Raw genomic sequence first — 22,105 nt, 5'->3', positions numbered from 1 at the left:
GACATAACAGTCTGAATGACCTCTTTCTGTGCTGTTATGATTCTTTGAACATCGAAGGGCTAAATTCTCTCTTGTTTAATATACTTATTATCTGGATCTTCTGTGGTGAAAATATGACATATCACTAGCTCAAACCTAGATGTTATCAAGGTTTTGCTGCACAGAGCATGAAATGCTTCAGCATTTGAAGAGATACAAATGGCACTGAACATGATGCATTTATCAGTAAACTTTCCCACATCTGGCCTGAAGATTGAGGAAGGTCACTGATGAAGCAGTTGAAGATGTGTAGGAGTTAGGTAACGTGCAAGAGGGAAGTTTTTCTTTTCCTTCTGCAGTCTTGTTTTCCTAATTACTTTCACAGATCAGCTGGGGCAGGAGCAGAACAATGTCTAGCAGATTATTAAAGATTGTCAGGGAAGAAGCAGGGCTAAGTAAAAGATGGAATAAGAGAAAATGACATAAGTTAAGATAAATTGAGTATCTTTAAGTTATTAGAAAAGTTAGCAACTAAGACAAAGTAAGTTCAAGTTTAAGTTATTGAAGCGGGGGGAAGCTGAGTGGAATCTGGCCCTATCGTATATGGGATGTAATGGACCATACCAGTGTCCCTAATGACCACATGAGCAGGAAGTGCTCTCAAATGCAAACATTTGAGAACCATGTTTCAGAACTCAACTGGAAGTTGGAAACACTGTGCCACATCTGAGGGTCTGAGAATTATCTGGATATCCTGTTCATACAGATGGTCACACAACAGCTTGAGGGTCTAGATAAAGTCAGAAATGGAGAAAGTGTGACCAGGACGTGGTTAAAGAGGATTCGGCAGTTAGTACAGGCTGCCCCTTACAAAGTGGTTTTCTATTCTGGGAGCTGATGAGGGCACTAGTTCCATAAGGCAGTGTAGACAGAGTAGACAGAGCCAAACTTCTGGCGCCATGAGCGGCCTGACTGTACTGGAAGAAGAAAATAGGAGCAATAATGATATTTGATTCGCTAGTTAGGGGAACAGACGAACATCTCTGTGGCCACAGATGTGATGCCAGGATGCTGAGCTCCCTCCCAAGTGCCAAAGTCAAGAATGTCACTGAGTGGCTGCAGGACATCTTAGAAGGTCCAAGGTGATATGACAGAGGTCCTAGTACATATTGGTACCAATGATATAGGTAGAATGATAGATGAGGTCTTGCATCAAGAATTCTGGGAGCTAGGAGCAGACTAAAGAATGGGACCACAAAAGTGGTAATCTCTGGACTACTGGTGCCAAATACTAGTATTTAAAGAAACAGGCGTAAACTGGGAGTATTTTGTAAAACAGATGAGTTAAGGGTGTGGATTGACTTATGGAATTGCCATCACAATGATGTGATAGAGGGAGAGACAGGACTGGCAACTCAACATTCTGGGGTATAGGATCTTCAGGCAGGTCAAGTGAGAATGTAAAAGATGGTGTTGTATTATTAATTAAGGTGTCAGTTGCTACAGTAAAGAAGGGTCTTCAAATAAGGTTTTGTGGGTAGAACTTAGGAATACAAAAGGGATAATCACCATGCTGGGAGTATATTTTTTTCTTTATTCATTCATGGGATTAGGGCACCACTGGCCAGGCAGCATTTATTGCCCAGAGGGCAGTTAAGAGTCAAACACATTGCCGAGGATCTGGAGTCACATGTAGGCCAGAGGAGGTAAGGATGACAGTTTCCTTCCCTAAGAACATTAGCGAACCAGATGTGTTTTTTCTGAGAATCAACACTAGAATCATGGTCATCATTAGACTCCTGATTCCAGATATTCATTGAATTCAAATTCCACCATCTGCAGGAATTCGGACCCAGGTCCCCCAAACATTATCTGGGTCAATAATCCAGTGATAATACCATTGGCAATACCGCATGGTGATTATCCCTTTTGTATTCCTAAGTTCTACCCACAAAACCTTCGCAAGTGTTATAGACTTCTAAATGTCAGTTGGCCATACAGCAGCATTTCTGAAGAAGGATCTCCGGACCCAAAACATTAACTCCACTTTCTCTCTAGACATTTATGCTTTACTTGCTTATTTTCAGAATCTGCAGTTCTTTTGATTTTTAATACAGTATTAGATATGCAACAAATCACTGAGGCAAATTAAAATATCAGCAGGGCAACAATGTGGGGGCAAAACAACTTCCCCAACATTAATTAGGATACTCAGAGTGTAATAGGTTCAGAGAGTGCAGATTTCCTGAAATATATTCAGGAGTGCTTTTTCTATTAATATGTAGATAGTTCGACAAGGGACTGTGCATTGTTGGACCTAATTCTGGGGAACAAAGCCAGACAGGCATTTAAGTTGACAGTGGGACAGCATTATAGTGATATTGACCATAACAACTGCAAGTTTTAAGTCTGTTTTGGAAAAGGAAAAAAGATGGTCTGCAAGAGAGGATTTGGGATTGAGGGAAGGTAGATTTTATTAAAATAAGGCAGGATCTGGCTAAAGTAGGTTGGAAACAGCTACTTCTGGGTAAATGTATGGCAGAACAGTGGGGCTGATACAAAATGAAATTGGTGAGAATAAAGGCCTAACAGATTCCCTTTAGAGTGAAATAAAGGTGCTACAAACCATGGAACCTTGGATGTCTAGGAATATTCAGAACTGGATTGGAGGGAAAAGACAGGACTTTAACAGGTACAAAGGGAGCATATTCACAGAGGCCTTAATGGAGTACAGAAGGCACGGGGGAAACTCAAGAAAGCAATTTGGAGAACAAAGGAGTGGCATGAGAAAGCATCAGCAGGCAAGATAGGGAGAATTGCAAGTTATTCTATAAATATTTACAGGGGAAGAGGATAACCAAGGCTAAGATAGGGGCCATCAGGGCTAGGGACTGGGGAGTACTGGTAGAGTGCTAAATGATCTCATCACATTAGTGTTCGTTTTGGAGAATGAGGATGTAAACATCCAGAAAGAGGGACTATGAGGTGCTCGAATAGTTTGACACAGCGTGTGAGGAGGTATTGTAGGTTTGGCGGGCTTAAAAGTGGACAAATGCTTAGGTCTCGATGAGTTATGTCCCAAGCTGCAGTGGAAGGCAAAGGAAGAAATTACGGGGTCTCTGACTGCAATTTTTAATTCCTGTCTGACTACAGGAAATGTGTCAGAGGATTGGAAGACAGTTAATGTGGTTTCAGTTTTCAAGTAGGATGGTGGACATTAACCAGGGAATTACAGTCCAGTGAGTATCAGCGTAGTGGTAGAAAACAACTATTGGAATAAAAGCTGAAGGAGAGAATCAATCTCCACTTGGAGAAGCATGCTTTGATATGGAATAGTCAGCATAGCTTTGCAGAAGGAGGTTGTGCCGAACATTTGTCTGAATTTTCAAGGTGGTGATCAGGTGTGTAGATTAGATTAGTGCAGTTGATGTAGTTCATGTGATTTATTCCCCATGGGAAACTGATAAAGAAGATGAAAACCCATGAGATTGAGGGAAACTTGGCAATGTGAATCTTAATAAAAACAAAGGACCGCAGATGCTATAAATCAGGAACAAAAGCATAAATTGCTGGAAAAACCCAGCAGGTCTAGCAGTATCTGTGAAGAAAAATCAGTTAACGTTTCAGGTCCACTGGACCCAAAATGTTAACTCTGAATTTTCTTCACGGATTCTGAGATACTGACAGACCAGCTGAGCTTTTCCAGCAACACCTGTTTTTGTTGCCGAATTTGAATCCAAAATTGGCTTAGTACTAGGAGGCAATGAGTGGTGGTATAAGGTTGTTTGTATAAATGGAATCCAATGTCCATGACATACCAGAGCAATCAGGGCTGGGTTTATTGTTTGTGATATATATAACAATACTGAAGAAAATGTGGGGGAATAATAAATAAATTTGCAGATGATACGAAGATTAGCCGGGTGGGTGACAGTCAGGACACAGACAGATTGGTCAGAATGGCAGAGAGATCATGCAGCTTGGAAGAAGTAACAAGACAAAGGACGCAAAGTAACAGAACACCAGGAAGCTCAGAGGTTCAGAGTGATATTTGGGTGTTTGTTCTCAGATGCCTGAAAGCAGCAGGTCACACTAATAGGGTAGTTAAGAAGGCATTGGGAAACGACTTTATTAGTTATGGCACAGATTAAAAAAGCAGCAAAGTTATGTTGAAGCTGTACAGAACTTTGGTTGGGCCACAGCTGCAGTACTGTGTGCAGTTCTGATCAACATACCAGAGGAAAGATGCAATTGTACTGAAGGAGATGCAAAGGATATTCATAAGGAGGTTACCTAGAAAAGAGCAGTTTAGCTATGAATTGAGGCTGGATAAGTTTGGGTAATTTTCTGTGGAGCAGAGAAGGCTGAGCGGGGACCTGATACAGATGTATAAGATTATGAGGGGAAAGGAGAGGGTGGATGGAAAGCAACTGTTCCCTTGAACAAAGTCAATAACAAGGGGACACAATTTCCAGATGAAAAGCAGGAGATTTGGAGGAAGGCTGGTGGGGGCCCAAAGAGCACTTTTTGGGAGGTCAATTGAGCTGGAAAATTTCACAACTTTTAAGGAGTATGTGAATGAGCACTTGAAATGTCATAACATTCAAGGCTAGGGGCCAAGTGCTAGAAAATGGGACTAGAGTAGATTTAGCTTTTTTGTTGGTGCAGACTAAACAGGCTGAAGGGCCTGTTCGGTACTGTGTGATTCTATGAAGATGATTGATCACAGGATTAGCATTTGAACCCTAAAGAAGAGAATAATTTGATTAGGGATAGTCAGCATGGTTTTGTGAAGTGTAGATCGTGCCTCACAAACCTTATTGAGTTCTTTGAGAAGGTGACCAAACAGGTAGATGAGAGTAAACCGGTTGATGTGGTGTATATGGATTACAGCAAGGTGTTTGATGAAGTTCCCCACAGTAGGCTATTGTACAAAATGCGGAGGAAGGGGATTGCAATTTGGATTGGAAATTGGCTTGCTGAAAGAAGACAGAGGGTGATGGTTGATGGGAAATGTTCATCCTGGACAGCAGTTACTAGTGGTGTATTGCAAGGGTCGGCGTTGGGTCCACTGCTGTTTGTCATTTTTATAAATGACCTGGATGAGGGCGTAGAAGGATGGGTTAGTAAATTTGCAGACGACACTAAGGTCGGTGGATTTGTGGATAGTGACGAAGGATGTTTTAGGTTACAGAGAGACATAGATAAGCTGCAGAGCTGGGCTGAGAGGTGGCAAATGGAGTTTAATGCGGACAAGTGTGACATGATGCACTCCGGTAGGAGTAAACGGAATGCAAAGTACTGGGCTAATGGTAAGATTCTTCGTAGTGTAGATGAGCAGAGAGATCTCGGCGTCCATGTACACAGATCGTTGAAAGTTGCCACTCAGCTTGACAGGGTTGTTCAGAAGGCATACAGTGTTTTAGCTTTTATTAATGGAGGGATCGAGTTCCGGAGCCGTGAGGTTATGCTGCAGCTGTACAAAACTCTGGTGCAGCCGCACTTGGAGTATTGCATACAGTTCTGGTCACTGCATTATGAGAACGATTTGGAAGCTTTGGAAAGGGCGCAAAGGAGATTTACTAGGATGTTGCCTGGTATGGAGGGAAGGCCTTACGAGGAAAGGCTGAGGGACTTGAGGCTGTTTTCGTTAATGAGAAGAAGGTTGAGAGGTGACTTAATTGAGACATATAAAATAATCAGAGGGTTAGATAGGGTGGATAGGGAGAGCCTTTTTCCTAGGATGGTGATGGCGAGTACAAGGGTACATAGCTTTAAATTGAGGAGCGAAAGATATAGGACAGATGTCAGAGGTAGTTTCTTTACTCAGAGAGTTGTAAGGGAATGGAACGCTTTACCTGCAATGGTAGTAGATTCGCCAACTTTAGGTACATTTAAGTTGTCATTGGATAGGCATATGGATGTACATGGAATAGTGTAGGTTAGATGGGCTTCAGATTGGTATGACAGGTCGGCACAACATCGAGGGCCAAAGGGCCTGTACTGTGCTGTAATGTTCTGTGTTCTATGTATGTTCTACATTCAAAGCTTCAATATCCTGGATGTCTGAAGACATTGATGAGGAAATAAGGCAAAAAGGGAGGCATATGATGCATGTCAGAATAATAAAAGCAATAGGAATCAGGAAATGTATCTCAAATGCAGGAGAGATGCTAAGTCTGGTATAAAGAAGGCTAAGACGATGCATGAGGAAAGGATGGCAGGTCACACTCAAACAAATAGCACAATGTTCTTCAAACATATTATCCCTATAAGATTAGCACAGGATAGAGTGGGACTCATAAGGAGCAGGCAGGATCAAGTTGATCACTGAAGTAAAGGGTACAGCAAAGTTAATAAGTGAATACTTTGCTTCTGTTTTTACCAAATTAGTAGATACTGACAGTGGCCCAATTGAGAATGTGAATGTTTCGCAACTGATCAGTATTGTGATAGATAAAGAAGAGGTGCTAAAAAGGCATCTTTTAAACAGGATTAGTTCCAGTGGGTGGGGAGGAATTTCAAATGTGTCACCATTGTTTAAGAATGAGGCAGAGCTTAACCCAGGAAACTCCAGACCTGTCAGCCTGACGTCAATACTGGAAAATTAGATGGAGGCTAGGATATAAGACGTGATAAGTATACCCCTAGAGAAAAGCTAATTAATACTAAACAGTCAACATGGCTTTTCAAGGGCAGATCATGTCTGACAAATTTAATTGCGAGGTGACACTGGCAATGAAAGAGGGTAGTGGCGGTGGATGTTGCATATTTGAACTTTCAGAAAGCATTTGATATGATGCCATATGGCAAGTCGGTTAGCAAATTCAAATTTTTTGGGATTGATGAGTCCTTGCCAGCATGAATTAGAAATTGGCTAAAAGACAGGAAACAGAGGGGTGGTATAGATGGGCATTTCTCAGACTGGAGACAAGTTGAAAATACTCCTCCCCAGGGATCAGTGCTTTATTGATTTATCAAAATATTTGGAGATGGGTGTTGAGAGCAAAATCACTAAATTTGCAGATGATATTAAACCAGGGAGAACAGTGAGTTGTGAGGATGACATTGATCAACATCAGGAAGACATTGATGAGTTAGTCAAATGGGCAGACAACTGGCAGATGAAATTCAATGCAGAGAAATGTGAGATAATGCATTTTGGTAGAAAAACAAGGAGAGACAGTACAAGTTCAATGATACGACTTTAGGAGGAGTACAGGCACCTCAGGGTTTAAGTGCATAATTCTCTGAAGGTTGGCAGACAAGATGAAACAGTTGTTAAGAGGGCTTATAGGATCCTTGGGTTTATAATGGAGGCATAGAGTTCAAACACAATTTACAAAGATGTTGGAGGGTTGGAGCTAAAAAGAGAGGCTGAATACGCTAGAGCTATTTTCACTGGAGCATCGGGGGCTAAGGGGTCACTTTATAAAATTATGAGGGGGGGCATTGATAAGGTGAATGGCAAGGGTCTTCTCCACATGATAGAGGAGTCCAAACCTAGACGGCATAGGTTTAAGGTCAAAGGTGAGAGATTTAAAAGGGACCGAGCGAGCAACTTCTTCATGCAGAGGGTGATGCATGTATGGAATGAGCTGCCAGAGGAAGTGGTGGAGGCTGGAACAATTACAACATTTAAGAGGGATCTGAATTGGTACATGAATAGGAAGGGTTTAGAGGGATATGGGCCAAATGGTGACAGATGGAGTAAATTAATTCAGGATATCTGGCCAGCATCGATAAATTGGACCAAAGGGCCTGTTCCATACTTTACGGCTATGTGACTCTAAGTGATGCTATACTCCTACAAATCATTTTTCAAATCACATTTTGAGTATTATTTTCAGTTCTTGGCACTTTATTTAAGGAAGGATGTTAAAGAGATTGCAAAGGAGATTTAATAGAATGACACCAGGAATGATGGATTTTAGATACAAGGAAGGATTAGTAAAATTGCATCTATTTTCCTTCGATCAGCAAAGATTAAGAGGTCACCCGAATGAGGTCTTCCAAATTATGAACAATTTTAACAGGATAAAGAAGGATATTCTGTTTTTAGTAGTTGGTATCCATGATGTGGAGGTACCAGTGTTGGACTGTGGTGGATAAGGTCAGAAATCGCTTGACATCAAGTTATAATCCAACAGGTTTATTTGAAAACACAAGATTTCTGAGCCTCACTTCTTCTTCAGGTGTTAGTGAGAGAGGTTGTATCAGACACATATTTATATGTTGAAGATCAAAGGGTCACACCACTGATCAGGATGTATTGAAGAAACCTGAGATGCTGTTAAATCTTTAATCAGTTGTAAGGTTTTATTTGATTAATATGTATATGTAAATCCCAAATTCCTTTCAAGTCACTGTCCGAAGAGATCAAAAGGCTTTGTCAGTGTAAAGAAGAGGTAACATTTTAGGTCAGACACTGCATGTTAGGTGTGAGGCCTTGGTTAGAATCTGTTTAATGGTTTGCAGTCAGAATGGTTTTATTTCCAAAGTAGGAATTTATAAAACACCACACTGACTGAAAATCTATAGACTGTGCTTTTTGACAAAATAGAATGTATCTGCAAATACAAATTCATGCCATAGATTCAAGTGTGTGTGTGTGTGTGTGAGAGAGGCAAACAGAGAGTGAGTATACATGTGTGTGAAGGAGGTAGAATTAAGAAGAGATGGAGAGAGTGTTTGTGTGTGGTAGAGTGTGTGTGCGCGTGTGTGGAAGAGAGAGAGAGAGTGTGTGTGTGTGTTAGGAAGAAAGAGTGTGTGTCTGTGTGTGGGGGGTAAGAGAGAGAAAGAAAGAATATGTGTGTGTGGGAGAGATAATGGGAACTGCAGATGCTGGAGAATCCAGGATAGCGGAGTTTGAAGCTGGATGAGCACAGCGGGCGGGCGGCATCTCGGGAGCACGGGGGCTGGCATTTCGGGCCTAGACCCTTCATCAGAGGGGGTCTGGACCCGAGGCGTCGGCTTTTGTGCTCCTGAGATGCTGCTTGGTCTGCTGTGTTCATCCAGCTTCACACTTTGTTATATGTGTGTGTGGGAGAGTGTGTGAGTGTGTATGTATATGTGCGTGTGTGGGAGAGAGAGGGGGAGGAAGAGAGAATTTGTGTGTGTGTGTGTGTATGCGCGCGCGCGGGCGCACATGGAGTGGTTAGAGAAGGAGAGAGAGAGTATGTACGTGCGTGAGGGGCAGAAAGAGATAGTGTGTGTGCGTGTGTGTGCTTGAGAGACAGTGTGTGTATGAGAGAGGATCTGTGCATGTGTGTGTGCCTGCCTGTCTGTCATCTGTCTGTTTGTGTGGGTGTGTGTTTGTATGCTTGTGTGTGAGTGTTATCTGTGAGAGTGTATAGTGTGTTAGGGTCACCTATAGTGCAGCATGAACCCTAGATCCCAGTTGAGGCTGTCTTCATGGATATCAAACCTGGCTATCAGCTTCTATTTGGCAACTCTGCGTTGTTGTGTATTCTGAAGTCTTCCTTGGATTTCATTTCCCTAAAGATCCAAAGCTGAATGTCCTTGACGGCTGAAGGGTACCCCCACTGGGAAGGAACATTCCTATCTGGTGATTGTTGCGTGGAGTCCATTCATCCTATGTTGTTGGTAATGGTGGTATGTCAGTAATTACGGGCCACAGTTTCAAGATTGTCAGCAAGAAAGATAGAATTGAGATGAGGATAAACTCCTTTACTCAGGGAATTGTAAGGATTTAGAATGCACTACCTCAGGGAGTGGTGGAGATGGATTCCATAGAAAGTTTCAAAAGACTGCTGGATATATATTTGAAAAGCCATTAATTCAGAGAGAAATGAAGATTGTTCTGAAGAATGGGACTAGCTGGGTAGCTCTTTCTAGAACTGGTACAATCATGATGGACCAAATGGTCTCCCTCTGTACTGTAGAATTTTATGATTCTGTGACTGATCTCGGACCTTGCTTTTAGTTTACAAGCTGGGATTACAAACTAAAGGCTATCTTTTTTGGCCTGACAGAGGACTACGTCTCATAATCTTTGAGATCTAGTTATTTGGTTGGTAACATGTGATGCATGTGTGAGATTCATATAGCATGGTGCTGGACAGCAACACATCCAATAGGCTAGACAGAAGTACTGTGAGCCTGTAAGCTCTTGCAGAAGGGGAATAGTGCAAAACAGCCAAATCAAGGCAAGGATGTTGTGAGCATCCAAGTAGGCACGATATGAATGAGCACTAAGAGAAAGCAAGGAAGCCTGAGATGCACTCTGGTTGAATCCATGAGATTAGTGCCCGTTTCTATGGGTAAAGTGGCATAACAGCATCATTACAATGAAAGGTGCAGATACTCCACACTGTTACATAGAATTAGAAGACAGCTAGCTATTTTCAATGATCATTAGCTGATAAATTGCTGCCTCTATCTAGGAACAGAGGCAGTGAACAATTGGTGTGACAACTGTGGTATGTCTTCAATGAAGACTGAGAGGACTTGGATTGAAAATGGTCAGAGATCGAAAGGACTCTGAAGAAGAAAAAGGGCACCTCATTGAATCATGTGAACTGGTGCTATTGAGCTGTATTCTTCGAATACTTGTTTCTCTAGCCAGAACACGATGGCGCTTTGCACAACCTCAGGGTGTTTCAAAGCATTTTACAGGCAATGATCAAATACTAATGGCTAGTGTTTTTCTCTCTGCTGTGTTCAGGTTGTTCAGGCTAATGGCTAGCACGAGGGGTCATAGTTTTAAGCTGGTTGGTGGAAAGTATAGAGGGGATGTCAGAGGCAGGTTCTTTACGCAGAGAGTTGTGAGAGCATGGAATGCGTTGCCAGCAGCAGTTGTGGAAGCAAGGTCATTGGGGTCATTTAAGAGACTGCTGGACATGTATATGGTCACAGAAATTTGAGGGTGCATACATGAGGATCAATGGTCGGCACTACTACTAAGAATCTTACCATTAGCCCAGTACTTTGCCTTCTGGTTACTCCTACCAAAGTGCATCACCTCACACTTGTCTGCATTAAACTCCATTTGCCACCTCTCAGCCCAGCTCTGTAGCTTATCTATGTCTCTCTGCAACCTACAGCATCTTTCGTCACTATCCACAACTCCACCGACCTTAGTGTCGTCTGCAAATTTACTAACCCATCCTTCTACGCTCTCATCCAGGTCATTTATAAAAATGACAAACAGCAGTGGATCCAACACCGAACCTTGCGGTACACCACTAATAACCGGTCTCCAGGATGAACATTTCCCATCAACTACCACCCTCTGTCTTCTTTCAGCAAGCCAATTTCTGATCCAAACTGCTATATCTCCCATAATCCCATTCCTCCGCATTTTGTACAATAGCCCATTGTGGGGAACCTTATCGAATGCCTTGCTGAAATCCATGTACACCACATCAACTGGTTTACTCTCATCTACCTGTTTGGCCACCTTCTCAAAGATCTCAATAAGGTTTGTGAGGCATGACCTACTCTTCACAAAACCATGCTGACTATCCCTAATCAAATTATTCTTTTCTAGATATTTATAAATCCTATCCCTTATAACCTTTTCTAACACTTTACCAACAACTGAGGTAAGGCTCACTGGTCTATAATTACCAGGGTTGTCTCTACTCCCCTTCTTGAACAGGGGAACCACATTTGCTATCCTCCAGTCATCTGGCACTATTCCTGTAGACAATGACGAGTTAAAGATCGATGCCAAAAGCTCGGCAATCTCCTCCCTGGCTTCCCAGAGGATCCTAGGATAAATCCCATCCGGCCGAGGGGACTTATCTATCTTCACCCTCTGAAGGATTTCTAATACCTCTTCCTTGTGAACCTCAATCCCACCTAGTCTAGTAGCCTGTATCTCAGTATTCTCCTCGACAACATTGTCGTTTTCTAGTGTGAATACTGTCGAAAAATATTCATTTAGTGCTTCCCCTATCTCCTCTGACTCCACACACACAACTTCCCACTACTATCCTTGATTGGCCCTAATCTTACTTTCGTCATTCTTTTATTCCTTAAATTACTTGTCGTTTTGAACCAAATTGACAGAAAGCATGGACCAAGTTTCTATAAATAACAAAAATAAATCAACTTCAACTGCAGGTAAACAATTATGAACTATCGGCATATAACTCTACACGTTAAAACTGTAACACATTCTAAACCACTCTTGCCCACACATTCAGACAGACACAGGCAGGAAGAAAAATGGCTGTTGTGGACAGAGGGAAAGACAGGTAAAGCAGTTCATTGGTTTTGCTGAGATGATCCTTCACAGACTAATTGGCTACTAATTACTGAATAAATCTTCATTTGTACACAGTCCCCGGTTCCAGCTTGCCCTCTGTTTGAAGAAACAGCTCTGAAAACAGAGTGTTTGCAATGAGGGTTAGGCAACTTGCTTTTAAAATTGCAGTAATCCATTCACTCATCCTTGTCTTTTAAAATGGGTCTTTTCCCATTTTAGAGCACAATCCAAAAAGATGGCCTTTACACAAACTAAGAAATTTTGGGAAAGCATCAACCTAAGGAAACATATAACTGCATAAGTTAGGCACATCAGATGATTGGTAGGTGAATAAAGAGCAGGAGAGAATGACTGAAAGGTTAATCAGGTGGAAGAATTTAGAATGTAACAGGGAACTATCTAGGAATGTGAAAACAGATAGCAAGAATTTCAAGATGTTTAAAATAAAACAAGTAGATAAGTAAAGTGCATGTGAGTCCTCTAGAAAAGGAACATGTGGAGTTAATAGTAGATAATAAGGAAATGACAATTGAACTCAACAAATATTTTGCTTCGACCTTCATTATAGAAGATATAGAAATATTCTTGTATAACCCTAACTCAAGAGGTGGAATGGAGTGATGAACATCATGAAATTACAATGACAAGGCGAGTCGTACTAACTGATGGAGTTGCAGGACAAAAAGTTTCTGAGAACAGATGGATTTCATTGTAAAGTCTTAAAGAGGGGACTAAAGGGATAGCAGATATTTTGGTGCTATTTTGAAAAATTCACTAGATTCTGGGAAGGTTCCACAAAATTGGAAAATAGCAAATGTAACCTTATAATAAATGTAACTTTATAATAGCAAAAATAATTCAAGGTTTGGGGGGTGGGGACTGTCAACCGATTCGAGAAGGTTGGTTGTACTTATTGTACAGAAGAGATTGTGGGACAAGCAGATCAAGGTGGATAAAATTGAGACAGGTTTATATCAGGTAGATTAAAAAATGCCTATCCCCATTAGCCTCAGCAAACAAATTTGAGACAAGAGATCCATAGACATTTTCAGAAAGAAATGAATATATAGCGAGTGGCAATGTTTTGGAATTTGTTGACTGTGAGGACGGGAGAAGGCAATCAATGGTTTCAAAAGGAAGTGGTTGCACCTTTGAGGAAAAATATGCAGTGTTACTGAAATAAAAGGGGAGAACAGAGTGACTGAACTGCACTTGATTGCCCATACAATCTTGAAAGTGGCCTTTTTATGTACTGTTGAATTGAAATGGATACCCACTCAGTGATGCTCAACATGGCTGTTCCTGAGTGGTTCAGTTGAAGGATGTTAATTGCCTGTTTGATTATGTTCCTTGAAACATCATGGTTGTCAATGTACTCCCATTGTGCAACCATGTCCAGAGGTGATAATCATTATTGGCCAATATTAAATCTGTGTTGGGGTATAAGGGAGCACAGAAAAGTGGCACAGGATGAAAGGGTTATGGCAGTTGCTAGGTTAAAAGGAAAACATCAAGAGAATAAGCTGAAATCTGACATTGAAAAGAATGGGGCTGAAAATCAAATCATTCCTATTTAAAATATTCACCCAATTTGTTTCTACCAAGTGAGGCAGCCTCTTTGTCAAAATATATCAACATTTTGCAACTGCTACCTAATGAAACCTTATAAACTTCACTCTCAAGATACGGGTTAAATTTTCTGTGGGTTTACCACCAGTGTTTTCATTTACCAGTGTTATAATTTTACACAAAATGTACTTTTTTTAACAAAGGTTAATTTTTGTAATGTAAAACTGCACATCCCTTCAGAGCAACAGACAAATGTTTAATCATCACAAGGTAAATCATCAACCTCTTTGTCTCTTATAAAATTAATGGGAAAATTTAGCTTCATCATCTGTTAGACTTCAGTATTGGAAAATGTAAACTTTGAGTTTTCAATGTTTCCTCAATTCGTGGGTACGAGACATGTGGCCAAGAAAATCCAGTGAAAGTTTATTGCCTATAGGGTATGGTAAGCTCACATTTCTTGTGCTCATTCTGCAAAATCAGTTACTCCATTGCAAAACCATTTTTTACCTTTTCAAACTCCTCACTTTTCTTGATCAGCTGAACATCTATTTTAACAGGGCTGTGGATCACTAAAGATTCAGATTCATCTTCACTATCCCCTGAAAATCCAACTCGTCTACGTTCTGTGTTATAAAAAAAAGCAAAATAGGAAGTCTGAAACACAAACATGTGATTATATGACTGCTGATGAAATTCATGTCAAGTGTACAGCATTAAAGTATATCCATGTCTCTAACAGGAAAATTAAATACTTTAACATAGAATATAGAACATAGAACTATACAGCACAGGAAAGGACTCATTGGCTCATGATATTGTGCCAAATATGATGCTAAATGAAACTAATCCCTACTGCCTGCCACTGGTCCACATCCCTCCATTTTTTGAATATTATAACATAGAACATAGAACATAGAAAAGTACAGCACAGTACAGGCCCTTCGGCCCACAACGTTGTGCCGTGGAAAATTCCTAATTCAAAAATAAAATAACCTAACCTACATTCCCCTCAATTCACTGCTGTCCATGTGCAAGTCCAGCAGTCGCTTAAATGTCAATAATGACTCCGCTTCCACTACTACCACTGGTAAACTATTCTTTGCGCTCACAACTCTCTAAGTGAAGAACCTCCCTCTGACGTCTCCTCTATACCTTCCTCCTAACACCTTAAAACTATGACCCCTCATGGCAGTCAATCCTGCCCTGGGGAAAAGTCTCTGGCTATCGACTCTATCCACGCCTCTCATTACCTTGTCCACCTCGATCAGGTCACCTCTCTTCCTCCTTCTCTCCAGAGAGAAAAGTCCAAGCTCAGTCAACCTTTCCTCGTAAGACAAGCCCTCCAGTCCAGGCAGCATCCTGGTAAACCTCCTTTGCACCCTCTCCAAAGCCTCCACATCCTTCCTATAATAGGGCGACCAGAACTGGACACAATATTCCAAGTGTGGTCTCACCAGGGTTTTGTAGAGCTGCAGCATAACCTCGTGGCTCTTAAACTCGATCCCCCTGTTGATGAAAGCCAAAACACCATATGCTTTCTTAACAACCTTGAACACCAAGATCCCGCTGTTCCTCTACACTGCCGAGAATCCTGCCTTTAATCCTACACTCAACATTTAAGTTCAAACTTCCAAAATGCATCACTTCGCATTTATCCAGGTTGAATTCCAACTGCCGTTTCTCAGCACAGCTCTGCATTCTGTCAATGTCGTGCTGAAGCCTGCAATAGCCCTCGATACTATCAATGGCACCTCCAACCTTTGTGTCATCAGTGACCATACTAACCCACCCCTCAACCTCCTCATCCAAGTCATTTATAAAAACTACAAAGAGCAGAGGCCCAAGAACAAAGCCCTGCGGGACACCACTCTGCACTGACCTCCAGGCAGAATACTTACCATCTACAACAACTCTCTGCCTCCTGTCAGCCAACCAATTCTGAATCCAGACAGCCAAATCACCCTGTATCCCATACCTCCTGACTTTATGAATGACCCTGCTGTGGGGAACCTTATCAAATGCCTTACTGAAGTCCATGTACACCACATCCACTGCTCGACCCTTGTCAACCTGTCTCGTGACTTCCTCAAAGAACTCAATAAGATTTGTAACGCATGACCTGCCCCTCTCAAAGCCATGCTGACTCCCTTTAATCACGCTATGCTTTTCCAAATAGTCATAAATCCTATCCCTCAGACTTCTTTCCAAAACCTTGCTGACCACAGACGTAAGACTGACTGGTATGTAATTTCCAGGGATTTCCCTATTTCCTTTCTTGAAAACAGGAAAAACATTTGCCTCCCTCCAATCTTCTGGTACAACTCCCGTGGAGAGTGAGGATCTTCGCCACCGGCTTAGCAACCTCCTTTCTCGCTTCCTGGAGCAACCTAGGATAAATCTGTTCTGGCCCTGGGGACTTATCAATCTTAATGCTTGCTAAAATTTTCAGCACATCAACTTCCTCAATCTTGATCTGTTCAAGCCTGTTTTCCTGCTCCTCAAAGTTCTCATTCACAATAGGGTCCCTTTCCTTCGTGAAAACTGAAGCAAAAAACTCATTTAGGGCTTCCACTATCTGCTCAGACTCCACACACAAGTTCCCTATGCTATCCCTGATCGGCCTTACCTTCTCCCTGGTCATTCTCTTATTCCTCACGTATGATGAGTCAAATGCCTTCGGGTTCTCCCTAATCCTTCCTACCAAGCCTTTTTCGTGACCCCCCCCCCACACCACTAGTCACAGACTTCCAACCCGGAAACCATTCTTCCAACACTACTCTCTTTCTTCTGTGTATAATCAATTCTGAATCTATGTGGCTAAGTCGCTGTTGATCCCATGTATCTTAATTTTCTAGATGAACCTACCATGAGGGACCTTGACGAAAGCCTTACTAAAATCCTTGTAAACGACATCCATTGCTCTACCCTCATCGATCACTTTCGTCGTCTCCATGAAAAATTCAATCAAGTTAGTAAGACATGACTTTCCCTGCTTACTGTCCTAATTAGGCCATGTTCTTCTAAATGAATATAAAGCCTATCCCTAAAAATTCTCTTCAACAACTTCCCAACCACTGATGTGAGACTCACTGGTTGGTAGTTTCTCAGATTATCCCTATTTCCCTTCTTGAACAGAGGAACAATATTAGCCCCTTGCCAGTCCTCTAGGACCTCTCCAGTGGCTAACAAGGATACAAAGAACTTGGTCAAGGCCCCAGCAATCTCCTTTCTTGCCTCTCTCAAAAACGTTGGGTAGATACCGTCTAGCCCTGGGGACTTATCTGCCTCAATGCTCTTCAAGAGATCCAAGATCACTCTTTTCCTGATTTCAAAATGCCCTAGCATATTCGCACGGTCCACACAAATCTCACTGTTCTCCATTAATTCCAAGTAAGATTCTTATAAATAAAATTACTCTTCTGCAACACGTTTAAGGAGTAGAATTTGGTTGTTTCTGAAATTAAAAACTTTTGTATTTATCTTCAAAATCTATCTGATAAAGGAGATTGGCAAAGTAGACACAGAGCAGATGGATCCCCTTGTAGGGCAATCTAGAATGAAAGGTCATAGTCTTCAGATGGAAAGTGACAGATTCAAAATGGAGATGAGGAGGAATTGCTTCTCTCATAAGATCATGAAATTGTGAAATTCACGACCCCAAGGCAAAGTGCAAACTTTGACACTGAATAAATTGAAGGAGGTGACAGGTAGATTTTTTAATTAGTAAAGGGTTAAAGGGTTATTCAGCAGGAAAGTGGAAAAATGAAATCAACCATAATCACATTAAATGGTGGAGCAGGCTCGAGGAACTGAATTGCCTGCTCCTGATCTTAATTCATACAATCTAAACTGGATTTTCCTGCTGTTGATGAGTGTTGCAGGGGCAAGACTGCCATTCACTGTTTTCATTTGATTGTAGTGCTGGCCCATTTTTTAAAACGTAGGTTTACTCAGCAAGGGAGGATGATCTAGCTAATGATATCTCCTCGGGAATCTGAATCTATATGCATTTTTTCTGATATTCTTTCATGGGATATAACATTCATGCCATACAAATGCCAGGCAATGACCATCACCGACCAACAATGAAATGAGGAGTGGTGAGATATTAAAGGGAGGTAGGCAAGTATAAAGCAGTTGTGGTCAGAGTCTTAATTTGGCACTCTAAATGTGGCATACTTTAGTTCTCCCTGTCTCCAATGCCATGCATTTGTGTAAGTGTGCTGGAATATTATCTTATGGTTCTGATCAAGTGATGTATTGTCACGTGATTTTGTCATTGGTCATTTGGGTAGGAAACAGCATAATCTAACCTTGCTGCCTGGAAAGAAACATCCATCATACATGGCCTACAAAAGTCCCAGTTAGTACTGCTGGTTTTGTCACTATCCAGTCTGAAAAACTGTCAGAGCATTCAAATTGGCATGTAATTCTGTGTGGTTTAAAATAATTCTTAGGAGGCCTGTTAATAAACTGGATATGATTCTTTAATGTTGCTGCAGTTAAATGCTCCATCTCATGTTCCACTTGCACCTTCAAATGATAAGGCTGCTGGGTGTATTGAAAGTTTCAAGGCAGTCTGACTGACTTTTACCATATCTACATCCAGAACATTGAGACCCTTCAGAAGCGTTTCCCCCTCCGAGTGCTGAAACACACACTCGCAGCCATGCGCCGGCATCCCCAGGCACTGCAATCCACCCTACCCCAGCTCTCAGCCTCCTTCTCCCAGACCCGCAAAGGACTTCTCCTGGTTTTTATCCTTTGTATGATCCACAAACTGAACACAAAGTTCTACTCAGCCATACTGGACACTAAAAACCGTAAGTACAACAAACTCACTGGTTCCTGCCACCTTAAACAGGATTCCTCCAACTCCCAAATCCCCAGCCTGACCCTGCACCTCCCCCACAATGTACCTGCCGCCAATGGCCATGGGGCCACAGCCGGAGAACCCACCAATGACATCACATCTGCCACTGCTAGGTACACCACTTCCGGGATCGCAAACGTGACCACTGCTGTAGCCATCGCCTCCACTTCGATAACGAACACCACAAACATCACTGTCACCGCTGCTGCTGCTGCCCACCCCACTCCACCCACCGCCAATGCCACATCGCCCATCGCTGACGGAACACCGCCCACCGTCAATGGAACCCCACCCACAGCCGACGCAACCCCGCCCACAGCCGACACCGACATTGCTCTGCCCACAGCCTCCACAGCCAGCAACCCCAGAGAAGACAGCCACATTGAGCCCTGCCGAATTTTCACCATCCCCCCAGACTTACCCCTGACTGAGGATGAATGGTCACTCCTCAGCAAGGGGCTCACCTTTGTCCCCCTCCACCCACACATCAATGAACACTAGTCACGATTGGACATCAAGCAGTTTTTCTGCCGCCTCGGCCTCCACGCTTACTTCTCTAACCGGGAGTCTAACCCTCCCTCCACCTCTTCATCTCCAATTGCCATTGAGACATCAATCACCTCAACCTCTCCACCCCTCACCCACTCCAATCTCTCCCCTGCAGAACGTGCAGCCCTCCACTCCAATCCCAACCTCACCATCAAACCCGCAGACAAGGGAGATGCAGCTGTAGTGTGGTGCACTGACCTCTACATTGCTAAGGACAGACGCCAACTCACCAACACCTCCTCCTAACACCCCCTGGATCATGACCCCACCCCTGAGCACCAAACCAGCATCTCCCAAACCAGCCACAACCTCATCACCTCAGGTGACCTCCAACCTCATTGTTCCCCAACCGTGGACTGCCCGCTTCTATCTCCTTCCCAAAATCCACAAACCCACTTGCCCTGGTCTCCGACACAGGCCCCAAACCCACCTCTTCCTCAGGTACATTGATGACTGTATCGGCGCCACCTCTTGCTCCCCAGAGGAGCTCGAACAGTTCATCCAATTCACCAACACCTTCCACCCCAACCTTCAGTTCACCTGGGCCATCTCCAGCACATCCCTCACCTTCCTGGACCTCTCAGTCTCCATCTCAGGCAACCAGCTTGTAACTGATGTCCATTTCAAGCCACCGACTCCCACAGCTGCCTAGAATACACCTCCTCCCACCCACCCTCCTGCAAAAATTCCATCCCCTATTCCCAATTCCTCCGCCGCATCTGCTCCCACGACAAGACATTCCACTCCCGCACATCCCAGATGTCCAAGTTCTTCAAGGACCGCAACTTTCCCCCCACAGTGATCGAGAACGCCCTCGACTGCGTCTCCCGTATTTCCCGCAACATGTCCCTCACACCCCGCTCCCGCCACAACCGCCCTAAGAGGATCCCCCTCGTTCTCACACACCACACCACCAACCTCCGGATACAACGCATTATCCTCCGACACTTCTGCCATCTACAATCCGACCCCACCACCCAAGACATTTTTCCATCCCCACCCCTGTCGGCTTTCCGGAGAGACCACTCTCTCCGTGACTCCCTTGTTCGCTCCACACTGCCCTCCAACCCCACCACACCCGGCACCTTCCCCTGCAACCGCAGGAAATGCTACACTTGCCCCCACACCTCCCCCCTCACCCCTATCCCAGGCCCCAAGATGACATTCCACATTAAGCAGAGGTTCACCTGCACATCTGCCAATGTGGTATACTGCATCCACCGTACCCGGTGTGGCTTCCTCTACATTGGGGAAACCAAGCGGAGGCTTGGAGACTGCTTTGCAGAACACCTCCGCTCGCTTCGCAACAAACTACTGCACCTCCCAGTCGCAAACCATTTCCACTCCACCTCCCATTCTTTAGATGACATGTCTATCATGGGCCTCCTGCAGTGCCACAATGATGCCACCCGAAGGTTGCAGGAACAGCAACTCATATTCCACCTGGGAACCCTGCAGTCTAATGGTATCAATGTGGACTTCACCAGTTTCAAAATCTCCCCTTCCCCAACTGCATCCCTAAACCAGCCCAGTTCGTCCCCTCCCCCCACTGCACCACACAACCAGCCCAGCTCTTCCCCTCCACCCACTGCATCCCAAAACCAGTCCAACCTGTCTCTGCCTCCCTAACCTGTTCTTCCTCTCACCCAGCCCTTCCTCCCACCTCAAGCCGCACCCCCATCTACCTACTAACCTCATCCCACCTCCTTGACCTGTCCGTCTTCCCTGGACTGACCTATCCCCTCCCTACCTCCCCACCTATACTCTCTCCACCTATCTTCTTTTCTCTCCATCTTCGGTCTGCCTCCCCCTCTCTCCCTATTTATTCCAGTTCCCTCTCCCCATCGCCCTCTCGGATGAAGGGTCTAGGCCCGAAACATCAGCTTTTGTGCTCCTGAGATGCTGCTTGGCCTGCTGTGTTCATCCAGCCTCACATTTTGTTGTCTTGGATTCTCCAGCATCTGCAGTTCCCATTATCTCCGATCTCTAGCCCTGGTCCACCTATTGTCTCTGCCTGCTCCTGCCTCACTGAACTCATCTCCACCTATCTGGACTCCATTTTCGCCCCCTTGGTCAGGAACTGCCTACCTACGTCCATGACAGCACCCATGCCCTCCACCTCCTCCAGAACTTCCAATTTTCCACTCTCCAACACCTTATTTTCAACATGTATGTCCAATCCCAATGCACCTGCATTCCCCATGCAGATGGCCTAAAGGCTTCTTCCTGTCCCGCAGACCCAACCGGTCCCCCTCCACCGACACCCTCATCCGCCTAGCCAACCTCGCCCTCACCCTCAACAACTTCTCTTTCGATTTCTCCCACTTCCTACAGACAAAGGGGGAGGCCATGGGTACCTGCATGGGCCCAAGCTATGCCTGCCTCTTTGCAGATGACATGGAATAGTCCCTCTTCCGCACCTACACTGGGTCTAAACCCCACCTCTTCCTCCGTTACATTGATGACTGTATCGGCACCGCCTCTTGCTCCCAAGAGGAGCTCGAACAGTTCATCTACTTCACCAACACTTTCCACTCCAAACTCAAATTCACCTGGACCATCTCCAACACGTCCCTCACCTTGCTGGACCTCTTTGTCTCCATCTCAGGCAACCACCTAGAAACCGATGTCCATTTCAAGCCCACCAACTCCCACAGTTACCTAGATTACACCTCCTCCCACCCACCTTCGTGCAAAAATTCCATCCCCTCTTCCCAATTCTTTCGCCTCCGCCGCGTCTGCTCCCAGGATGAGGCATTCCACTCCCGTACATCTCAGATGTCCTCGTTCTTCAAGGACCGCATCTTCCCCCCGCGCAGTCTTCGAGAACGCCCTCGACCATGTCTCCCGCAACTCATCTCTGACACCCCGTCCCCACAATAACCACCAAAAGAGAA

The 22,105-nt window shown here is 43.8% G+C and overlaps 1 protein-coding gene across 1 annotated transcript in view; it reads right to left on the bottom strand.

The window, feature by feature from the left end:
* LOC125452340 (dynein axonemal heavy chain 8-like) overlaps positions 1-22,105 on the bottom strand; it is a 1,165,100-nt gene that overhangs the window by 709,244 nt on the left and 433,751 nt on the right. Inside the window, exon 25 of the mRNA XM_059645122.1 lies at positions 14,294-14,409. Coding sequence (XP_059501105.1) covers positions 14,294-14,409 — 116 coding nt within the window. The remainder of the gene's footprint in view (positions 1-14,293; positions 14,410-22,105) is intronic.

Source organism: Stegostoma tigrinum, chromosome 4 (genome assembly GCF_030684315.1).
Source record: "Stegostoma tigrinum isolate sSteTig4 chromosome 4, sSteTig4.hap1, whole genome shotgun sequence".
Taxonomy (NCBI): domain Eukaryota; kingdom Metazoa; phylum Chordata; class Chondrichthyes; order Orectolobiformes; family Stegostomatidae; genus Stegostoma; species Stegostoma tigrinum.
The sequence above is the reverse complement of the archived record's forward strand: the minus strand, read 5'-3'. Positions and strand labels throughout refer to the sequence as shown.